Here is a 17,846-nt window from a genome sequence, read left to right on the forward strand (position 1 = left end):
GGTCCCTGCCTGTCCAGTTGCACCTTGCACTGCCTCTTGACTCCCCCAGCAATTGTGGTCTGTATCTGTAACCCGACAGTCCCCTCTCACTGCACTTATGAGCAACCTGTTGGCTGCACTTTCTGACTACTTGCACTGAGCCACTCGCTGGCTGCAGTTTTATTTACCTGCACTCCTCCGTCCACCGACTGCCCTTGCACTTCTCCCTTCCCCTTCCCTGCGCCATATGAATGAAACAAGGCCTAGTAAGATCGTTGTTTTGTCCTCCCTCTGTTTCCCCCTCGTTGACTTGTGTCGCACCTAGAAACACTTGTGGACAGGCGCATTATAAATGCCATATCATATCATATCAAATCACAGTTGAGCCCAAGATATTTGTCTCCCTTCTTCTGTCTTTTGCTCAGCCAAATAATTCTACTATACACAACTCAAGGGGTATGCTTGTCTTCCCCTTGTTTCTCTCCCCAATCTCTTTGGCATCCTTTTCTCCTCCAGGGTCTGTATGGGGATATTTATTATCAAACCTTTGTACTTAAGGGTACTGTGGTTTGTTTCCCCTTTCTTTTGCTTGCCTTTCTAGCATCCCTGGAATACAATTCTGCCAGGTACTGGGACCATGAAGAGGGGTTTTCTTCTTCATATGGGTGCGTATACCAGACTCGCTTTCTCCGGTTTCTCCTTCCCAGCTTCAATTTCAAGGATACTGTTTTTCTCTCCCCTTTCTTATGTTTGCACTCACAGTAAGTCTGGTATACTATCCTGCCAGGTACTGTGTCCAGTGGGTTTAATGTCCACACAATCTGCTTTCTCTGAAATCTTTGGGCTATTAAGTTTTAGCCGTTTCTCTTTGGGTGCCAGTCCCAGACTTGCCTGCTTTCTGCGATTCTGCTTCTCGGTAGACTTGCTGCACTAACCTGCCAAGCATTACTGTTCACAACCAAACGTAACCACATTTCATTATCGGGGTCCCAGACCCCGTTGTTGGGGTATTCAGTGCCCCTCAACTTTGCAGCCAACTCTTCTGGAGCCCAGAGCCCTTATGCCAACTCGTACCTTGTTCTTGGGTCTGCGTGACTTCCACTCCCTTCCAGTTCTGCTCTGCAATCATAGGAACCGTGGGGCTATTCTGCACGTCCCTGGGTCTGCGGCGGCTCTGCCAGAACTTTCTTCTGCCAGGAAATGTCCTCGCTTCCCAGAACTCAGGAACACCTTCCGATTTCTCCTGCCAGTCTGCCTTCTCTCTTCTGACTGGCTCCAGATGTCTCGAATCTTTGTTCGGTTTCCCGCTCTTCCTCCTGCTTGCCGACAGCACGGCAACAGGTCAGCAGGTTCCTCCAAGGAGGACTTCTCTTTTCTTCTTGCTTCCTTGAGGCAGCCATGTTGCTGTTTTTATAGTTGGCTTTGTGGTCGCGACTCAGTGGAGAATTAGAATGCTGAGTTGGTGAGAATTGCCATATGGATCAGCATGGCCATGAGAAGTCAATGGGTGGGCAAATAACTTAACAACATCTACAAGCTTTGTGTCCCTCCTTATATGCCATTTCTTCCTATCTGTACTCAATGCTGTCATTGGGAAGGATCTTCCCAGATCCAGGATCTGGCAAATAATTACTCACCCGATCTCAGATACAGCTCCACAATCTGGGAAACCTATGTGCACTATATGTTTATTTTAGAATGCTGTGGTGTGTTTGTGCTTTAAACTATGCTTGGTCGCTAAGTTTCAAAGTGAGACACTTCCCCACCAGACCACTTGCGGGTCGGACCGGGAGCCCTACCAAATCCCTTGTCAATGTTGCACTGTACGGGAAATATTGATGTGCATTTTTTAGGTTGAAAAGGGGTGCAGATTTTGAACTTTGCTCACAATAAATCCTCCGAGGGAAAGAGGCAAATGTTCATGGGATTGACTAAAATACCTGCCATACACCCTCCTAATCCTCCTGTCGCTGGACCCGGCCTCTTTCACTTTGGTAGGAGGGATGCCCCAGAAAAAAGGTCTTTTTCCACCACTGAATCATTTTGGCTTATTGGTGGCACACCTAATTACACAAACAAAAAGAATGCCATGCAGTGCCGCAACACCATTGAGCAGATCAGAAGCTGGACCCTCCTGAAATGTTGGGCTTTGTTGACTCGACCTGGCTGCATGGGCGGCGCCAGCCGCTGGCCACTTTGAGGCGGAAAGCCTCTTTCGATGTGTCGCCAGCCCGTACCACTCGTTAAGGAGCGGCATCAGCACAAAAAACTATCCATGTGATATCAACAGAATCACTTTGATAAAAAACAAAGTCTTAACTTATGGTCTCAGCTTTTAGATAGCCCACCTCTCCAGAGATTAGCATAACATTATGAAAGTAAACAGCCTCTGAATCGGGGTGAAAGGTACGACTAGTGGCCAAAGGGAAGGTGCAATAGCTATTCAGCTTCCTAGCTGGGCTCAGGGAATTTGGAGGGAAATGGGAGCAGGGCTGGCTGAAGATGTGTCAGGGCTGGTGGGGGCCCATTTCTTTTTGATGTTTGGGGGCACCTCTTGGCTTACTGATTGGAAAAATAGACCAGGGCACATGTGGAGTGCTTAAATCCATAATGAAGTCAAAATAATGCAGTTACGGGGTTAAAAGCTGCAGATTATCAGTATATCAGTAGGTTTATGTGTCACAAGACTGCCAAGATAGGGGCAGCTGCTTGGGGGGCCCATTTCAACTTTAAAAGCTGAAAAGCCCATATTCCATCCCTCAGTGGGGAGACCGACAGTGCAATGGTTCTTTTGGGCCCACTCACTATCCGCTTTCAAAACTGTCATCCAGCCCCCTGCCGGGCTGACCAGCAGAGCTGTGGCCAGATGGAACAGGATGCAAACAGTGAATGGTGCCTGGGCTTTGCTGTTAACAAAGGCCCTGCAAATACTAACATAAAACATTTCACTGTTAGCACCTGCACTCATATGCATACATTTTTAGGTTATTGAAATCGTGATGTGGGGTTAGCACTTGCATGCCAGGGGAGTGATTACTAGGGAAGTGGTGACATGAGTCATCTCATTCTCACTACAGTCTTTAAGTGCGATTTTTCAGAAATTAAGGAGATAGTTAGCTGCTTGTAACATTGAAGCTTCACCAGAATAGTCTCATTTGAATCTGGAAACATGTTAGATGCCCCCACACAAGTAAGTTTGCCCCTCCCTCACAGCCTCTAATTAGCGACTCTCCCAACATTAGAAGTGTCAGTCCCCCAACCCCCTGTAATTTTAGCCTAGGTGCACCTGTGATGCCATGAACCCACCCCTTAATGAAGTGGCCCTCAGGGCAGCTAAATTTAGTGATGGGGCTGCACACTCACTCACATACAACACGTTCACCTATACATTAATCCACCAGTCACACAACCCCTTGCATGCATGCATACATAAAATCAAACACAGCATTGACACCAACATAAACACAAACATACACGCACACATTCACTCCGACACGTAGACATGCTGCCTGACAGGAGAGAACTCCTCTCCTATCAGTCAGCGTGGTCACGCAGAGCAACGTGAACACACTGACTGACAGAAGAGGAGTCCTCTCTTGTCATTCAGCATGTCCATGTTGTCAGCTGAATAACGGGAGGCAGCAGAGCTCACTTCTGAGCCCCGCTGTCTCCCATTATGTTGCTGTTTGTTGCAGAGCCAAACGGTTTCGCAACAAACAGCAAAATCATTGCAGGAGCAGAGATCAGACAGCACAGTCCCCCGTGTAAATGAAGGACAAGGGTGGACTGTGCTGCCTTCTACTTAGGAGAGGGTGCCGCGAGGCTCCTTGCAAGTGCGAGGCCCGGGGCTGTTTGCCCCTCCCGCCCCCCTCGTGACAGCCCTACTTACTGGTGCTTTTCCCCTGCCGCATCACACACGTGTTAACCACATTACAGTACTCGCCACCCTGCCGCTCATCCAAACACCTGGCATTGAAGTCCCCACCCAACAGAATAATGTGCGCCCCATGTATCCCCTCACAAGCACCCAGGATTTCTTCCAGGAGGGATTGTACTTCCTGCATACATTTCATATTCGGGGGAATATATACATTCATGACCAGCATCTTCCAGCCATCAACCCCGAAGTCAGACCTCAGTTCAACCACCTGGACATTTCCCCCGACCGGCGGCAACAGCACGAGTCATGAGCTGATGTCCTGGCTCACTCCAATGATGAGTCCCCCGAAGGGTCTCCCCAAGGGGCCTTGATCAGCCATGGTTTGGTGTAAATGAAAACCCTCAACATAAAGGGTGCAATCAAGCCGGGTTTCCTGAAGTAAAAAGACATCCTATTTAGCCAAGGTAAGCACTGATCCCACACCCGACAGTAAGTGACTATGACCCCTTGTGTTCCAACCTGCAATCCTGAAGGGTCAATTCCCCCCAGGCCAGTCACTCAAGATTTCAAAGTCTTGGTTCGAGAGTGCCCATTACACTGCTTCAAGGCCCTGATGGCCGTAGGCCAAGGCAGATTGAATTAACCTAGGCAGACTGAAACTGCCCTTCCGCCGATTGGCAATGGGCCAATCCACCGTCATGGTCTGCATCCCAAGTTTGTGAGGGGCGGAGTTCGTACAGCTATCTTTCAGTTCACTACAGACTCTTAGTTTAGGGCCCAGGGTGTAGAGGACATCCACACTGGCACACAAAAGTGATACCACAATTGGGGAGGCAAAACGTATTAATACTCAGTTGGTACAGCTACCCCATTTAGGTAGCTCGAGTTGCAGAATATTAGAGAAAGAAATAGATGAGAGTCAGGGAATCGTGGCCCATAACCGGAGGAGAGTTGATCTATTTAGGAACAGGCTCCTGTCAGACGTATGAATCTCCTTGATTTTAAATGATGAACCAGGATTCATAGGGCCATGTACAGCACTAAAGGGTCCACAGGCCCTAGGTGAATTGGGGTAAATAGGCTGAGTGACCCCTTGGGTTGTTCCTTCAATGAACATTCGACTGGGTGCTCGGCTATTAGGACTTTCTCAGGGTGAAGGGACCATTCCCATATCCTGCTGAGTATGGACTTGTCGCCCCTTGGAGCTCCGGGGCCATCATTCCCAGTCACTTTAACCTTCCTAGGCCCAGCATCCTCACTACGATTAGATTTGGTTGGTCTCCGCTTTGGGAGGGTCTACGTATCCAATGGGCCCTGCAAAGTCATGGTACGCCTGGTTCCATTAGCTAATACTTTCCAGACTATTTTAGAATTGTTGGGGGCTCGTTTTCCCTCAGTCTGTGCACTAGGCAAGGGGGAGAACTAGGCAATAATAGCTTTTCAGAAGCATTCACCGTCTGCTCCATTCCTTTGATGTTAAGCTGGGGTATTTGGGGGGAGGATCTTTCCATCATGGAGATTTCAGCACACAGAGCCTCTAGCGCATCTTCCTCGTTCCCCGCTGCTATGTTTACAGTGTCAAGAGACCTCCAAGAGACCTCCATCTCATCGCAAGAGACCAGGATCCTTGATCCCCTGCGGCGCTGGACCCACCTCACCCGACATAGCCCTCTTGTTAAACAAACTTTCCGAGGCCCCAAGCAAAGGAGGAACCGGGACCTCACCGACATTGTCTGTGTCTGACCCGCAGGGGTAAGGGTTTACTGCTGGGTGGCGGGCCTCCATAGGTTCCAGTAATTTAGCCGTTATCTGGTTCAAGTCATGTTGGTCCGAAGCCATAACGGAGCAAAGGGCAAACAGGGCTTCGTATTTAGCTAGCAGTTCCTTTAGATATGGCAGAAGTCACTCTATGCCGTTTAGGGGACCCTGCTCGCACAACTCTTGCGTTGTCTCATGGTCGAAGGTTGTTTCCACGTGGGCTTCCAATTCTGCTGTCAGCGCCTCCAGGTTAGGACTGCTGGACAGATTAGCCGTCAGCATATCTACACTTGGGGGTAAACCCAAACCCAAGGAATTGCTTTGCAGAGACCTACATAGGGTTAACAAAGAGCCATTGTTATCCAAAGATTGGGCAGAACACAGCAACTGAGTATTCATTTCACCCAACATAGTGAATTGTTGGTTTTTGTCCTTCGATCGACCCAGCTTGGGTTCCTGCTGCTTATCGTGAGCATCAGAGTTTAGCAACGAAGTACGGGCAGTACGCCCAATCAACTCAGTAGAGGCGTTACCAATTCCAGAGAAATAAACAGAAATCCCAGGTTGAGTGTTATAGTCAGACAGCCGCCATACGGGCCGCGGTCCTTTTTCCCCTTTTCTGCTTTTGGGGCTTCCTTTTGTGTTTTGCGGGAATGCGTGGTGCTCTGGACACGTTTCCCCTTCTTTGCCACATCACTTAGCAGTCGCATTCTCCGATTGGCTTTGATCTTCATAGGCATATTTGGTGGGAGCACGTGAGGGCAAAGTAATCAGTCAGTAGGTGGGATCAAAAATCATAGCAACACAGTAGTGGCACCGGAATATACTGATTGTACTGTTAATAGGGAGGATCAGCTAGGTTGCATGCACTTGCCACTTACTTTGTAATATTCAGGCCCATGGATGGCCACCACACAGACAGCAAAGACAGCACTCGTCCCTCAGCGGAATGAGCACGCTCCATATGCGCACAGTCCTCCTATAAAAGCACTTCCTTATCTGGGGGCGGGGCTTCACAGTACAGCCAATAGAATTAATGAATCTCGTGGGTATCCCGCGTAGGGCCTATTACAGGCCATTAGATGATACAAGCAAGCTTCTCAACAAGCTCAATAAATATCACAGCTAATGGGGGACAGTGAAGACAGCACTCGTCCCTCAGCGCTCTCGCCAAATGCGCGAATTTGTAATGGGAATTTTCCCAGTGTCCCCAAAATGTACATGGCTCTTGAGTACAAGGGTTCAGAGAAGAGAAGAGGAATCAGCGGGGTATGTGGGAGGAACCCCCAATAAAAAGAAAAGAGGTGGTTAAAAAAGCAAAAATCTTAAAAACTGGTTAGAGAAAAGAAGAATTGCTAAATTCTTCATAGATCCTGATTTATTGTACCCAGATACCAACGAAAGGTGCAATTCTTGTACGCCTAGGTATCCTGCGGAGCACGATTAGTGTGACCAATTTGCACAGCAGACTGCACCTTCATTATGCCCATTGAGCATATAGACTGCCTCCCTGTTCCCCCTGCAGAGTACCAGGAGTGGGGGAGCCTCTGCAGATGAGGAAGCAATGATACAGCATTCCTCTCATGCACACCACCATGAGTGGACTGGAATACTGCTGACTCTGACTGGCACCTCAGCCGTGCTGCCTTTATTAGAGGACCAAAGAGTCCGGCAGACCAAAGGAAGAGCAGAAACGCTGTGATAGGGAGTCCTTGTGCTCCCCTTGTGAGCCTTGCTTTAATTCCCAGCTGTGCAGCAAGGCAGGAGAAGTGGGTGGGACAGTGGGGGCAGCACAGGTCAGAGGAACAGGCAAGGGAGATAAAGGAACCGATCCCCTCACTCACTGCTTTGAATGAGAGATTGGCATTGTGTCCTTGCTGTCCTCCTGCTTCTAGCCTTTACTCATGAGCGTTCCGTGCTCTTCATTTCCTTCTGCAAAGCCATTGTTGGCACACAGAAGCTCATGCACCTGGTTGCATTGAAAAGAGCCACACGAGTAAGCAGCGTGGATACCAGAGAAGATCACCATTCCTTTGATGCTGGTGGTGTAACATATAGAACATCTTGTGTGGCATAGGGGCATATCATAAGTAAAGCAATGTATATCGATTTATAGGAATTTTATGTTTTACATTTTATTTTTGTCTTGATAATGGGCTGATAGGTCAGATGCACAAGCTGGTCGTTTTTGTGGGAAGAAAAATTGTAGATATGTTGCGCAATTTTTGGCATATTAGTGCATTTTAATTGTCTGTTTTATGGACCCTGTAGGCTAAAATAAACAGATGAATAAGGGCAATTACTTTGTTAAATCACTCCAAATTAAACCATTCCCTTCCAGGCCCTGGACATTAAACTTCCATTAAAAAATAACTTTCCACGTTTCTTTTCTTTGCCAGATTCTGGATTCAGAGTTGTTTGAATTGATGCACCAGAATGGGGATTACACTCACTTCTACTTCTGTTACCGGTGGTTCCTGCTTGATTTTAAAAGAGGTAATGTAAATCGTGAAGAAGATGCTGGGCATGAGAAAATAATCAGTAGCTGTGTGGTGGTTGCTCAATGGTATGGTGCATTGTTAAAACATGTGTATCTCATGCCATGGTTTGAATCTGATACAAGTTGGCTGTGAACAAAGTTTGTTAGAATCTGCTGATCCTTTCTGGTAACCATTCTGAGGGCCTCATAACACGGACGATGGTGGTCCAAGATGCTATTAGCACCTTGGTCCATGCCGGTAAAATACCGGCACCGCCTTGGTGGAAAGGGGAATTACCGGCCTATTCCAAGGTTGGTGGAGCGGTAATTCCCCCATCCCCCATTGCCCTTCCCCATTCTCATTTTTGCCCCATAGGGCATAATGGGAATGGGGAAGGTGCTAATTACGGCACCGCAAATTGCGGTACCGTAATAAGCTCCCTGGTCCCTTTGCGGGTTGGTTTTTAACGCCTGCAAAAAGCAGGCGTTAAATTCCCCAACCCGCAAAGGGACCTCGTAGTAAGGCGGTAAGGTTTTACCGGTACCGGTAAAATACCGGTGCCGGTAAACCCTTACCGCCGTCCGTGTAATGAGGCCCTGAGTCTTTCTCTAGTTCCAATTCGTCATCTGTTTGGGTGTGTGGATGTGTGCGGGTGTTTATCTCCTGCTCACTCAGAACCAGTCGTCACAATAGAAGGTATGGGCACTTCTAGTGGCAAATCCGGACTGGGCCTGGAGCCTGAACGGAATTACCCAATTAGGTCTTTTTGACCTAATTATCTGTGTACGTTTTCACCTTCTTCACTTTTGACTTACCTGAACATGAGGTGTGGTGGTTGCGGGTGTATCCTCCGCTCCACATGTCCAGGAAAGTAGGTCAAAAGGGGGTTGCGTGGGTGTCCCCCGCATTCTTAACAATGGAGTCGGGGGACAAAAATTGCTCGGGCCCCCGTTTTCTATGGATGGTGAAAATGGGGGCCCAAGCAGTTTTAATGAGGGCAGTCTGTCTGCGAACAAAACGTTCGCGGGCAGATCGTATACATCCACCTGAACTCGTCCTTCTCCTTCAGCAGTCAAGAAGGGCAGCAGACTGGTACATTCCTGCCTGAGGTGTTCATTGTGAATCCAACTTTTGAGGTACATTAATGTTAAAAGAGAGGAAGGAGCACCATCCGAACTGGCGAGAGAGTCTGACCACATGAGAACACGTGATGTTTTTGTAAGTGACAGTGAGAACGAGTGAGATAACTTCTGAATAGCGCACCACTGCCTTAGCTGTGTGTTGGTTGTAACATTCATTGAGAAGCATCAATCCAATGAAAACTGTCCTGAAAGCCCAGCTTACTGCTGTGACTTCCTTTGATTGGCTTAATTGTTGTGACGTACATGAGTGAGTGTCTACAGTAAGTGAAGTCAAGTAGCCAGCAGGGAGGTCATAGTTGGGATGTCAATCCTATCAATCTTTACATTAATGTTTGCAGGCAATGGGCTACCGAACTGGGCATTGAGCCTGTCTGCCCAGCTGGAAAGAGATACAAACATGGACATCTTGTCATGGCTACAGGCCCCAGAACACAAAAACCACAACATCTAGTGATGGGGGCAATGGGTCACTTGACTCACTTATGTCCCTTTGGGACCCATAAACACAGGGGCCCTGGCTGGACTCAGTCCTGGTGCCTTTGGCGCCAGGCTCATGTAGAGATGTGAGCAGGAACACTTTATTTCAGTGCAGGAGTGCTTTTACTTTATTTCAGTGCAGGAGTGCTTTTACTTTATTTCAGTGCAGGAGTGCTTTTATTTTAGAAGAACTTTCCAGGAGCTGATACATCCTCATGTGCTGACTCATCGGGTGTGGCTCCCTAGGCCTGGTCTTCATGTGCTGACTCATTGGGTGTAGCAGGGTGTGGCAGGCAGGCTGAACCTGGTGGGTGTGGCTTCAGAAGCTCAGCTATATAAGCTGCTCCATCCTTAAGGCCGGTGCTTCACGTTACTGTGCACTCGAGTGCAACGTGACACTCACCGCTGCTTGGACCAGTTTACTTACCTTTGAAACCAGGTGTTCTCCTGCATACTCACCTCCGGGAAACCGGTGCTTCATCGCTTCATCTGCAGACTCATCTCCTGACATCCAGTGATCTTGATCCCGACGTCGCAGCACTGCGCTCCGCATCCATGAACTCGGACCCTGTGAAGAAGAAGAAAGACAAGGTCAGAACATCCGTCCTAGGGCCACGCTGCATTTGAACCCCGTGCACCCCCTAGTTAACAATTTACCAGATACTGTACCACTGCAGCTTTGTTCCTCATTCCCTCCGCCTCGAGCTCTGCAGCTTCTGCCGGGCCGACAACATCACCTGCAAAGGAAGAAAGCAAAAGAGCAAACATCAAAAGTGGAATGGACAGCAATACAAGACAACAAACTTTACAATACAACAAAAACAGACGAGGAAAGACAAAGGCAAACAGGAACACTTACCTGAAGTATAGTGGCTTAGTTGCAGCAGGACTGGACTACCACGTGCAAGGGACCAGTGAAGGAACTCGGTCCAGATCATACAAGCGCCCCTGCCAGAAGCAGCAGGATGGAGTGCTCGCCAAAACTAATCAACAGGTGAGCTTTCCAGGGACAGTGCATCCCACGGGTACCACGGTTTGGGAGAAGGGGTCTGGAAGGGGATCAGGTGCACAAGCTGGCATACTCATGCCCCCTATTCTCCAAGCAGGTGCAGTCCTGAGCAGCATCACCTATTACCACCAGTCACCACATAAGCACAGAGAGTGAAGTCGGACCCGAGCAACCTCACCCCCAGGAGGGCTGCAACCATGCCCCAACGCCTCCGCAGAGAACAGGTGAGCGTAACTAGCCCAGAACCACTGCACCGTCTGTTTATTATGCTCATCGCTAATATTTTAGATAGAGCTCTCCTGAAAACTGGGAGGCCTGGTCATCTCCTGGAAAAGCACTGGTCCATCCTCCAAGCCCTCACATTGTGCTCTGTGGCTGTACATTTGAGAAAGGCACTTTTCTCAGAAACCCAAATCTGAGAAAGGCCTAGGATGGACCCTACCTGAGGGCCCATAAGACTTACGGCTTCCAGGGAAAGGCCCTCTTTTTTCTGTCTGGGGTCTAGAGAGAGGCAAGTGTGGGGAAGACGATACCATCTCACTTCTACTCACTGGGTCTCCACTGCTGCGCTCTGTTGCAGCTGCTTCACACATCTCTATTTGACGCAGGCTATTGGGCCGGGCCTTGTTTGTTTGTAAAGGGAGATGTTTAAGATGCATGCATATCATTGGTATCAGAAAGATCCATGACTGTGCAATATTACCCACTCAGGTCTTACTCATACTCCCAGCTGAGGGCACAACTCTCAGCAATTTCACCAACAAGTATGGCCCAGAAGAGTCGTTGCACTTCATCGCCCATGCAACAGGAATGATGACCAGTAGTTTAGATCTGTGATGACAGTTTTTTCCGCAGCCCCTCATTTTACATTTTGAAGGGCCATATCACTGTCCTCTCACGCTCCCTCATACTTTGGAGTGACAGTTTGGTGCAAAGAGGTGGGCACAAGAGGGTCTTGTGCAGATATCCAGCTCAACATCCATATGCTGTCCTTTTAACTGTGGCATAGAGAGCTGCAGGATGATCATTGGCAGCATTTCCGAAGAGATTACTGTAAGCCATGAATTGCTCAGAATTGGTTTTGGTGGTTATGAAACCATTTAACCACTCTTTGCGCTTCAGAGTTATGCTGAGATGCAGAACAAGTGTTGACTGGATAACGGTTTGATCCTTTTAATGCCATGCTCAAATGCATCTTGATTCAGAAGGGAACTGATGGATACACAAACCAGGTCCTCTCACTTCCTTGAAGGGCGCAATGTAAAGTTTAAGCAAATGGGCTTAGACGGGGGCAGAAACGTTGGGTACAGGGTTTATGGACAGGAGACAGAACAGGATATGTGTGTGTGAGCAACCCAGTGCCGCTTAAGGAAGAAGACGGAGGGTTAGATAGAATAAGGAATTCTGCTAGGGCCCTTCCCACCTCCATCAGTTCCATTTCTCACAGGCACAAGCCTTGCCAAGTTGAGAAGCCCAGCAGGTGATAGTAATGGGCTATTGTCGGAGAAGGAAATTACATTTCTAGGTTATAGAGGTTTTGCAAAGGTATCTTGCAGAATTGTGGACAGAAGGGAAAAGGGATTCAAAGGATGAGGTTAGGAATCTTTGCACACCGGAGGAAGCCAATAGGAATGAAGTGCCTGGGTTTCCGAGGCAGGGCACTGGAGCAGAATAAAGCACTCTAAAAGCGTGGACAAGAGGTACGAGATTGCAGATGATACTGATTCAAGCTTTATAGTGCAGGAAGGTCCTGCGACGTATAGTCAGCCTGTTAGCGCAGCTGTTAGTGGTTATCATAGGAAGCTGTGAGCTGAACTGGTGCTGCCGCTGCTCACGGTTTCACATTTAATCCTGTGGTTCTTCCATAGCAATGTGGTGGTTAGAGGTAGGACCTGCAAGAAGATCTGAGAAAACTGACATTGGATGGAAGACTTTTCATGAGGCGTTCTGCAATGATCAATTCCTTAAGACTCATGAACACATTTAACATTCTTTGAACCATGTCCTCCTAACAACTGTGCCATTTGAATGTATGCTCAATCTACACTAAGGCAGCACAGTGGTCTGAACTATCTTTTGGTTTATTCAACACTAGAGACAACCTTCAACCTTGGAAGAACTGGTTCACGGTCACAAATGCATCTACACTCGTTTCTTGCTACTGCTTGAGTGGATGCTCCAATTCGTGCCACTGCTTCTTTGTTAAGCATGACGCATGTGGATGCAGGTGACGCGTGCACAATGCGATGCTCAAGCATGATATGTGGTAATGTAGTTGACTCCTGCACAGAGTATGACGACGGTGTAGCCTGGGTTGCAGCTTGCACTTTCCGGACACATTATTCCGTCGACAGAGCCAAATGGTCCACAAGGACAGCATAATGCTCAGCAGCTCATCATTTCACTAATAAGTCGCCTTCTAATGAGATTGCGCAGGCTGGGATGATCGGAGCCAGGCCTCCAATTGCTTTGCCTGTCTGAATGACCCCCTATGAGAATGTGTGTATATCAGGCAAGTGGCAGTGCCTGTTCTGTTATGGTTGACTTGGGATCAATGTCAACGAGGAGCTATGTCACAGTTAATTGGATTAAATTCCTTGGGACCCAACTCAAGAGGCCTTTTCCACCGCGCAAGCCTGAATGCTTGAAGTAAAGGTAATTCACAGAGAAACATTATCCCTTATATTGCATCATTAAAATATGCCTTAAAAAGCAGAATACATGCGCGCACTGTATGCCAGGAACTTGTACCTTATGAACCCATATGTTTCTCATGATCGTTGAAAAGAGGCCTTCCACAAGGACCTGTCAGAGAACCAGACAAATGCAATGCCAATTTGATTACCCGCTCAAAATAACATTGGCTATTAAACAAAATGAAAGTGTGCCATTTTCTGAGCACATAAATCACACACCCGTTATCCGGCCACAGTGGACCATAAACTGTCCAAAAGTGCACACATAGTTCTACTGTTTGAGGAGTGTATAGGAAGTGGGAGGTAGGGCATCGTTTATCTAACAAATATATCTGAAAGCTCAATTTATGCTTTGCACATATTTACATCTAAATCTGTACTTTAGTTGATCGCCCCGTGCGTTGTTTCAGGCCCCATCGCCTCTTGTCTTAGGCCTTGTGTGTAGGGAAATGAGGTTGATGGTGATGGGGAGGAGAATACATTGAAAGTCAGTCCAAATCAGCAGAACAAGGAAGAGGTTCCCAAAATGAGGATGTTGTTGAGAGTCTGGTTCAAAGATAGCTCTGCCCAGAAGCTGGAAGTGGTATGAGGAGGAGGAGAAGGGCATTCGGACAGAGTGCGACAACTGCAGGGGTGAAGGAGCTAATGCTAGAAGGGACAGAACTTGAAATGGCTCAACAAGACCGTCTACAACACTATCCAATGTATTTGCCTGAGCTAGTGAACATTTCCAAGGAAGTGTTTAGGAATGGTGGTATCCAAATCCAGTCATCAAATGACAAATCCATGACATTTCTTCAGGATTCCCGCACAAAGTAAATGGTTTCTTACCTAGTGAGGATCTTGAAAACCTAGGGTTGTTGAGCTCCCGAGGACCAGACTTGGAAAACCCTGAGGGCCGGGTCCATGCTTTTAGGATGGTCTCCTAGGCAAGCTGGGTGGGTTGCTAGGAGTCCATCGATGCCAATCTCATGGAAGGCCTAACTCCTTCCCAATCCCAAAAGGATCGCAAGTCCAGACAAGTAGCAAGTTCAGCTGAGGTTTATTACAGCCAACAAACTAACAGGGATCACATGCTAGGAGGCAAATGCAGGCACAGCTCGAAGAACTCTGGCTTGCAGACCAGTTTTGATTACATCACAAGTACGTCATACTGTGGGCCCCTCTAATCCCCCCCGGGTTGGCTATTGAGTGGTAGTGCCCATCCAATAAAGACCCTATAGAGGTTAGTGGATGGGATGTTACTATGTCAGGTGTCAGGTCTGTACCATCCCTGAAAACTGTTACTTACTAATTGTTACAGTATGTGGACCTTATGATTAGTCGGTGGCCCCAGCTACACATCTCGAGGGCCATGAGTAGTGATTGGCTGAGCTGTGAGCCCCCAGTCCTGGGATAAAATCAATTCCCAGCTCGGACTGCACCTGTTCATGGTGCTATGTGCAACTATGTGTCTCCGATGTGCAAATGTGTGTCTGCGATATAACCGCGTGTAGACCATTATTGTTGTGAGAGTGCTCCTTTCCCAGGACATAACTGTAGCTCGAGTGTAACAACTTTGTTGCGACCATCAATGCGAAATACTGTAATGCACTTGTGGAATTAAATAACCTTGGGGCAGTGCATCCTATTTATAAAATGTGTTTGATTCATGAGTCTTGGGTTGTTGGTTTGAGTTTCGTTTTCCATGCAGCTATATTTTGCAATGAATGCCTCACAAGCATGTAGGATATCTGGAAAGTGATCAATTGTGAAGGAACACTGCAGACACCAATCTCGAAATACTTACTGCTGGTCAAGGAGAGGCATGTGAGAATAAGGTGGAGAAATTAAAAGAATTTTTGTAGAAATGTGATTTGTTTTCAGTGCAACAAATACACTTTTTGATAATTATCAGTAGTGAGCATTTTTTGTGATGTCCATTTCTGTTTAGAGTTGCTGTACGAAGATGTGTTTGCGGTGTGGGAAGTCATCTGGGCGGCCAAGCACATCTCCTCTGCACAGTTCGTCCTTTTCATTGCCTTAGCACTGGTGGAGGTGTACAGGGAGATTATACGGGACAACAACATGGACTTCACTGACATCATCAAGTTTTTTAATGGTAAGAAAAACTGATTTCTAATGTTCTAATGATAAGCATGTTAAGTCAACCAAGCGCTGCTGGGTTGTAATGAGGTCCCAGTAGTGGATAATGGGTTCACCAAAGGTTCAGAGGGTGACATGCAGAAAGTCCCATAGCTACACCATAAGTCCACATACAGATGGTAGGGTACATTGCTTCACAACACACCAGTCCCGGACATTCAGTCCCTCCCCAACCCACTAACTCATCAGAACAGACTTCTTCTAAAGGGTTACTCTCTTAACAAAATCCTTAATATAACATGCAACGTACTCATACCACACCACCCAATTGAAATTCCCATGTTTGCTGCTGACCTCTTAGGCTCCATTGTTCAAATGAGTAAATGAATTAACTCATGTCCACCTACCAAGTCACTGGGTAAGTGTGAGTGACCACAACTAATGTATGGCCACTTCCTCTAGCAGAATATGCTATGCTGTTTGTGGTTTAATTGTATGTGCACAGACCATATTGTGAACCTGTTGAACTATGCATGTGGTACTTCCAGAATGTTTATGTTCTTGAAGAAGGTTAGCTTGAAATCAAAAGGAGAGACCGTCGAAACTTAAGTCTTAAGTCAGCCTCTTGAAAGGATTTTTGGTTCATAAGTGATTTTGCATAAGTTGTTGCGTGGTCCCACACTCACACAGGGAAATATACAGCACATTGTTTTGATGTATTGATTACACATGGTGCGTCCAATATTCATTTAGGGAGCACCAACCCTTCTATATCTTGTATATCTTGTTTGTTTAATATTTGTTTTGTCTGTTTACTTTTAGAATGTTGTCTCTGTTTAGATTGTGCAATATCAGGCATATTGTGCAGATGCGCATTGCTTGAGTGTGTGCATATACATTTATTTGTATTGTTATCACTCAGAATGTGTCAAATATGTTGAGATACTTGTTGAATTATGTAATTTATTTTATTGCTAAGTTTCTGAGTTTTTATTTTCGAACAATTCATGGTGTTGTTTAAAATACAAATAATATATATTTTCTCATTAATCTGTCCCCGATTTTGGGACTTTCCTTTGTATACAGTTCCTTTAGCTCCAATTCCTTTTAGGGGCACACTATTGATACAGGGTCCAGGCTTTTTCCCTTTCATATACAGGTGTTAGTTTGGCCATCTCATTCAGGGATGTCATTGAGAATGTTCTATATCTGTGCTGATTAAGAGTAGGCATATGCACTTAATTCAGTAATTCTCTAAAACTGTCATAAAGTGTGTAGCCCCTAGCCAGCCACATGACATGTGCTCTACTTCCCAATGCCCTCTCATTGTTCCAACCAGAACTATTGCAAGATAATAAACCTTTGAACAGAGGCTGGGATGTGTCTTGGCTTCACGTAGTGGCAGAACCTCTTTGAGGCCACTTACATGTCAGGTGCACTCACTGCCAGCAGCCTGATCATGTGGCCACCATGTATCAGAGTACGTTGACTAAAGTTGTTGCGCTAAAGTAGAGTGTTACCTGTGTTTCACCAGGGTAGTTCACATACACATTCATGAAGATGGTGCATTCATTGAACACCATCTGCACATGCATATAATTCCAGTGTCTTCTGTTCCTGTGCAAGTGTTATGTGGCTACAGGGAATATGATAGGCTCATGGATGCAATCAGTGGCCCTGCACACCCAGGACACCCAACTATGTCATAACATTCCCTGTCTATTCTCACCCTTGTACAAGCATATATTGGCATGGATATATACACCCTGGCAGGTGCATGGATCACATTCACGACATACTCTAGGGCCTGTGACTGCGAGGAGTGGGCGATCCCTGCTTTGGAAGGAGCCAGTGGCAAAAAGAGCAAGGCTGCAACTAGTCACTGGTGGGTATCACATGTCTTCACATTGTAGGCAAAGTGAGGGCCCTTCCCACTGTCTGAGCGATTTCAGTATTATCTGGGTAATACCTTAAGACAGTGGTATTCAAACTGTGGGTCGCGACCCCCTAGGGGTCCGCGGGTGCATCCCAGGGGGGCCCTGAGAGCTCAGCATGAAAAAAGATTTTTTTTTTTTTTTTTTTTTTTTTAGATTGGAAGAAATGGGTAGGGGTGGCCGACATGGGCGGGCTGAAGCATGAAACTGTCTCAGGCAACAATGAAAAAGTGGCCCACAGTTGTAAATGGATATTCATTCCTTTAGTCACAGACTGGGCCTCATTACTACTATGGCGGACCAGTAACAACGGTGCTGGTAAGCTACCGGCACCGTTGCTACCGTTCCGCCATAGTAAGAGTTGTGCTCGTGGGTGCTTGACAGCCCCCGCCAGGTCTGACCTCAG

General features: G+C 47.0%; 1 protein-coding gene across 4 annotated transcripts in view; it reads left to right on the top strand.

The window, feature by feature from the left end:
* Window positions 1–17,846, top strand: part of SGSM2 (small G protein signaling modulator 2) — a 1,574,436-nt gene that overhangs the window by 1,488,938 nt on the left and 67,652 nt on the right. For all 4 annotated transcript variants that reach the window (XM_069614582.1, XM_069614584.1, XM_069614583.1 and 1 more), the window contains 2 exons: window positions 8,017–8,113; window positions 15,355–15,522. In XM_069614582.1, the coding sequence (XP_069470683.1) occupies window positions 8,017–8,113; window positions 15,355–15,522 (265 nt within the window). The remainder of the gene's footprint in view (window positions 1–8,016; window positions 8,114–15,354; window positions 15,523–17,846) is intronic.

This window comes from Ambystoma mexicanum, chromosome 9 (assembly GCF_040938575.1).
Source record: "Ambystoma mexicanum isolate Mex_15411 chromosome 9, UKY_AmexF1_1, whole genome shotgun sequence".
NCBI lineage: Eukaryota > Metazoa > Chordata > Amphibia > Caudata > Ambystomatidae > Ambystoma > Ambystoma mexicanum.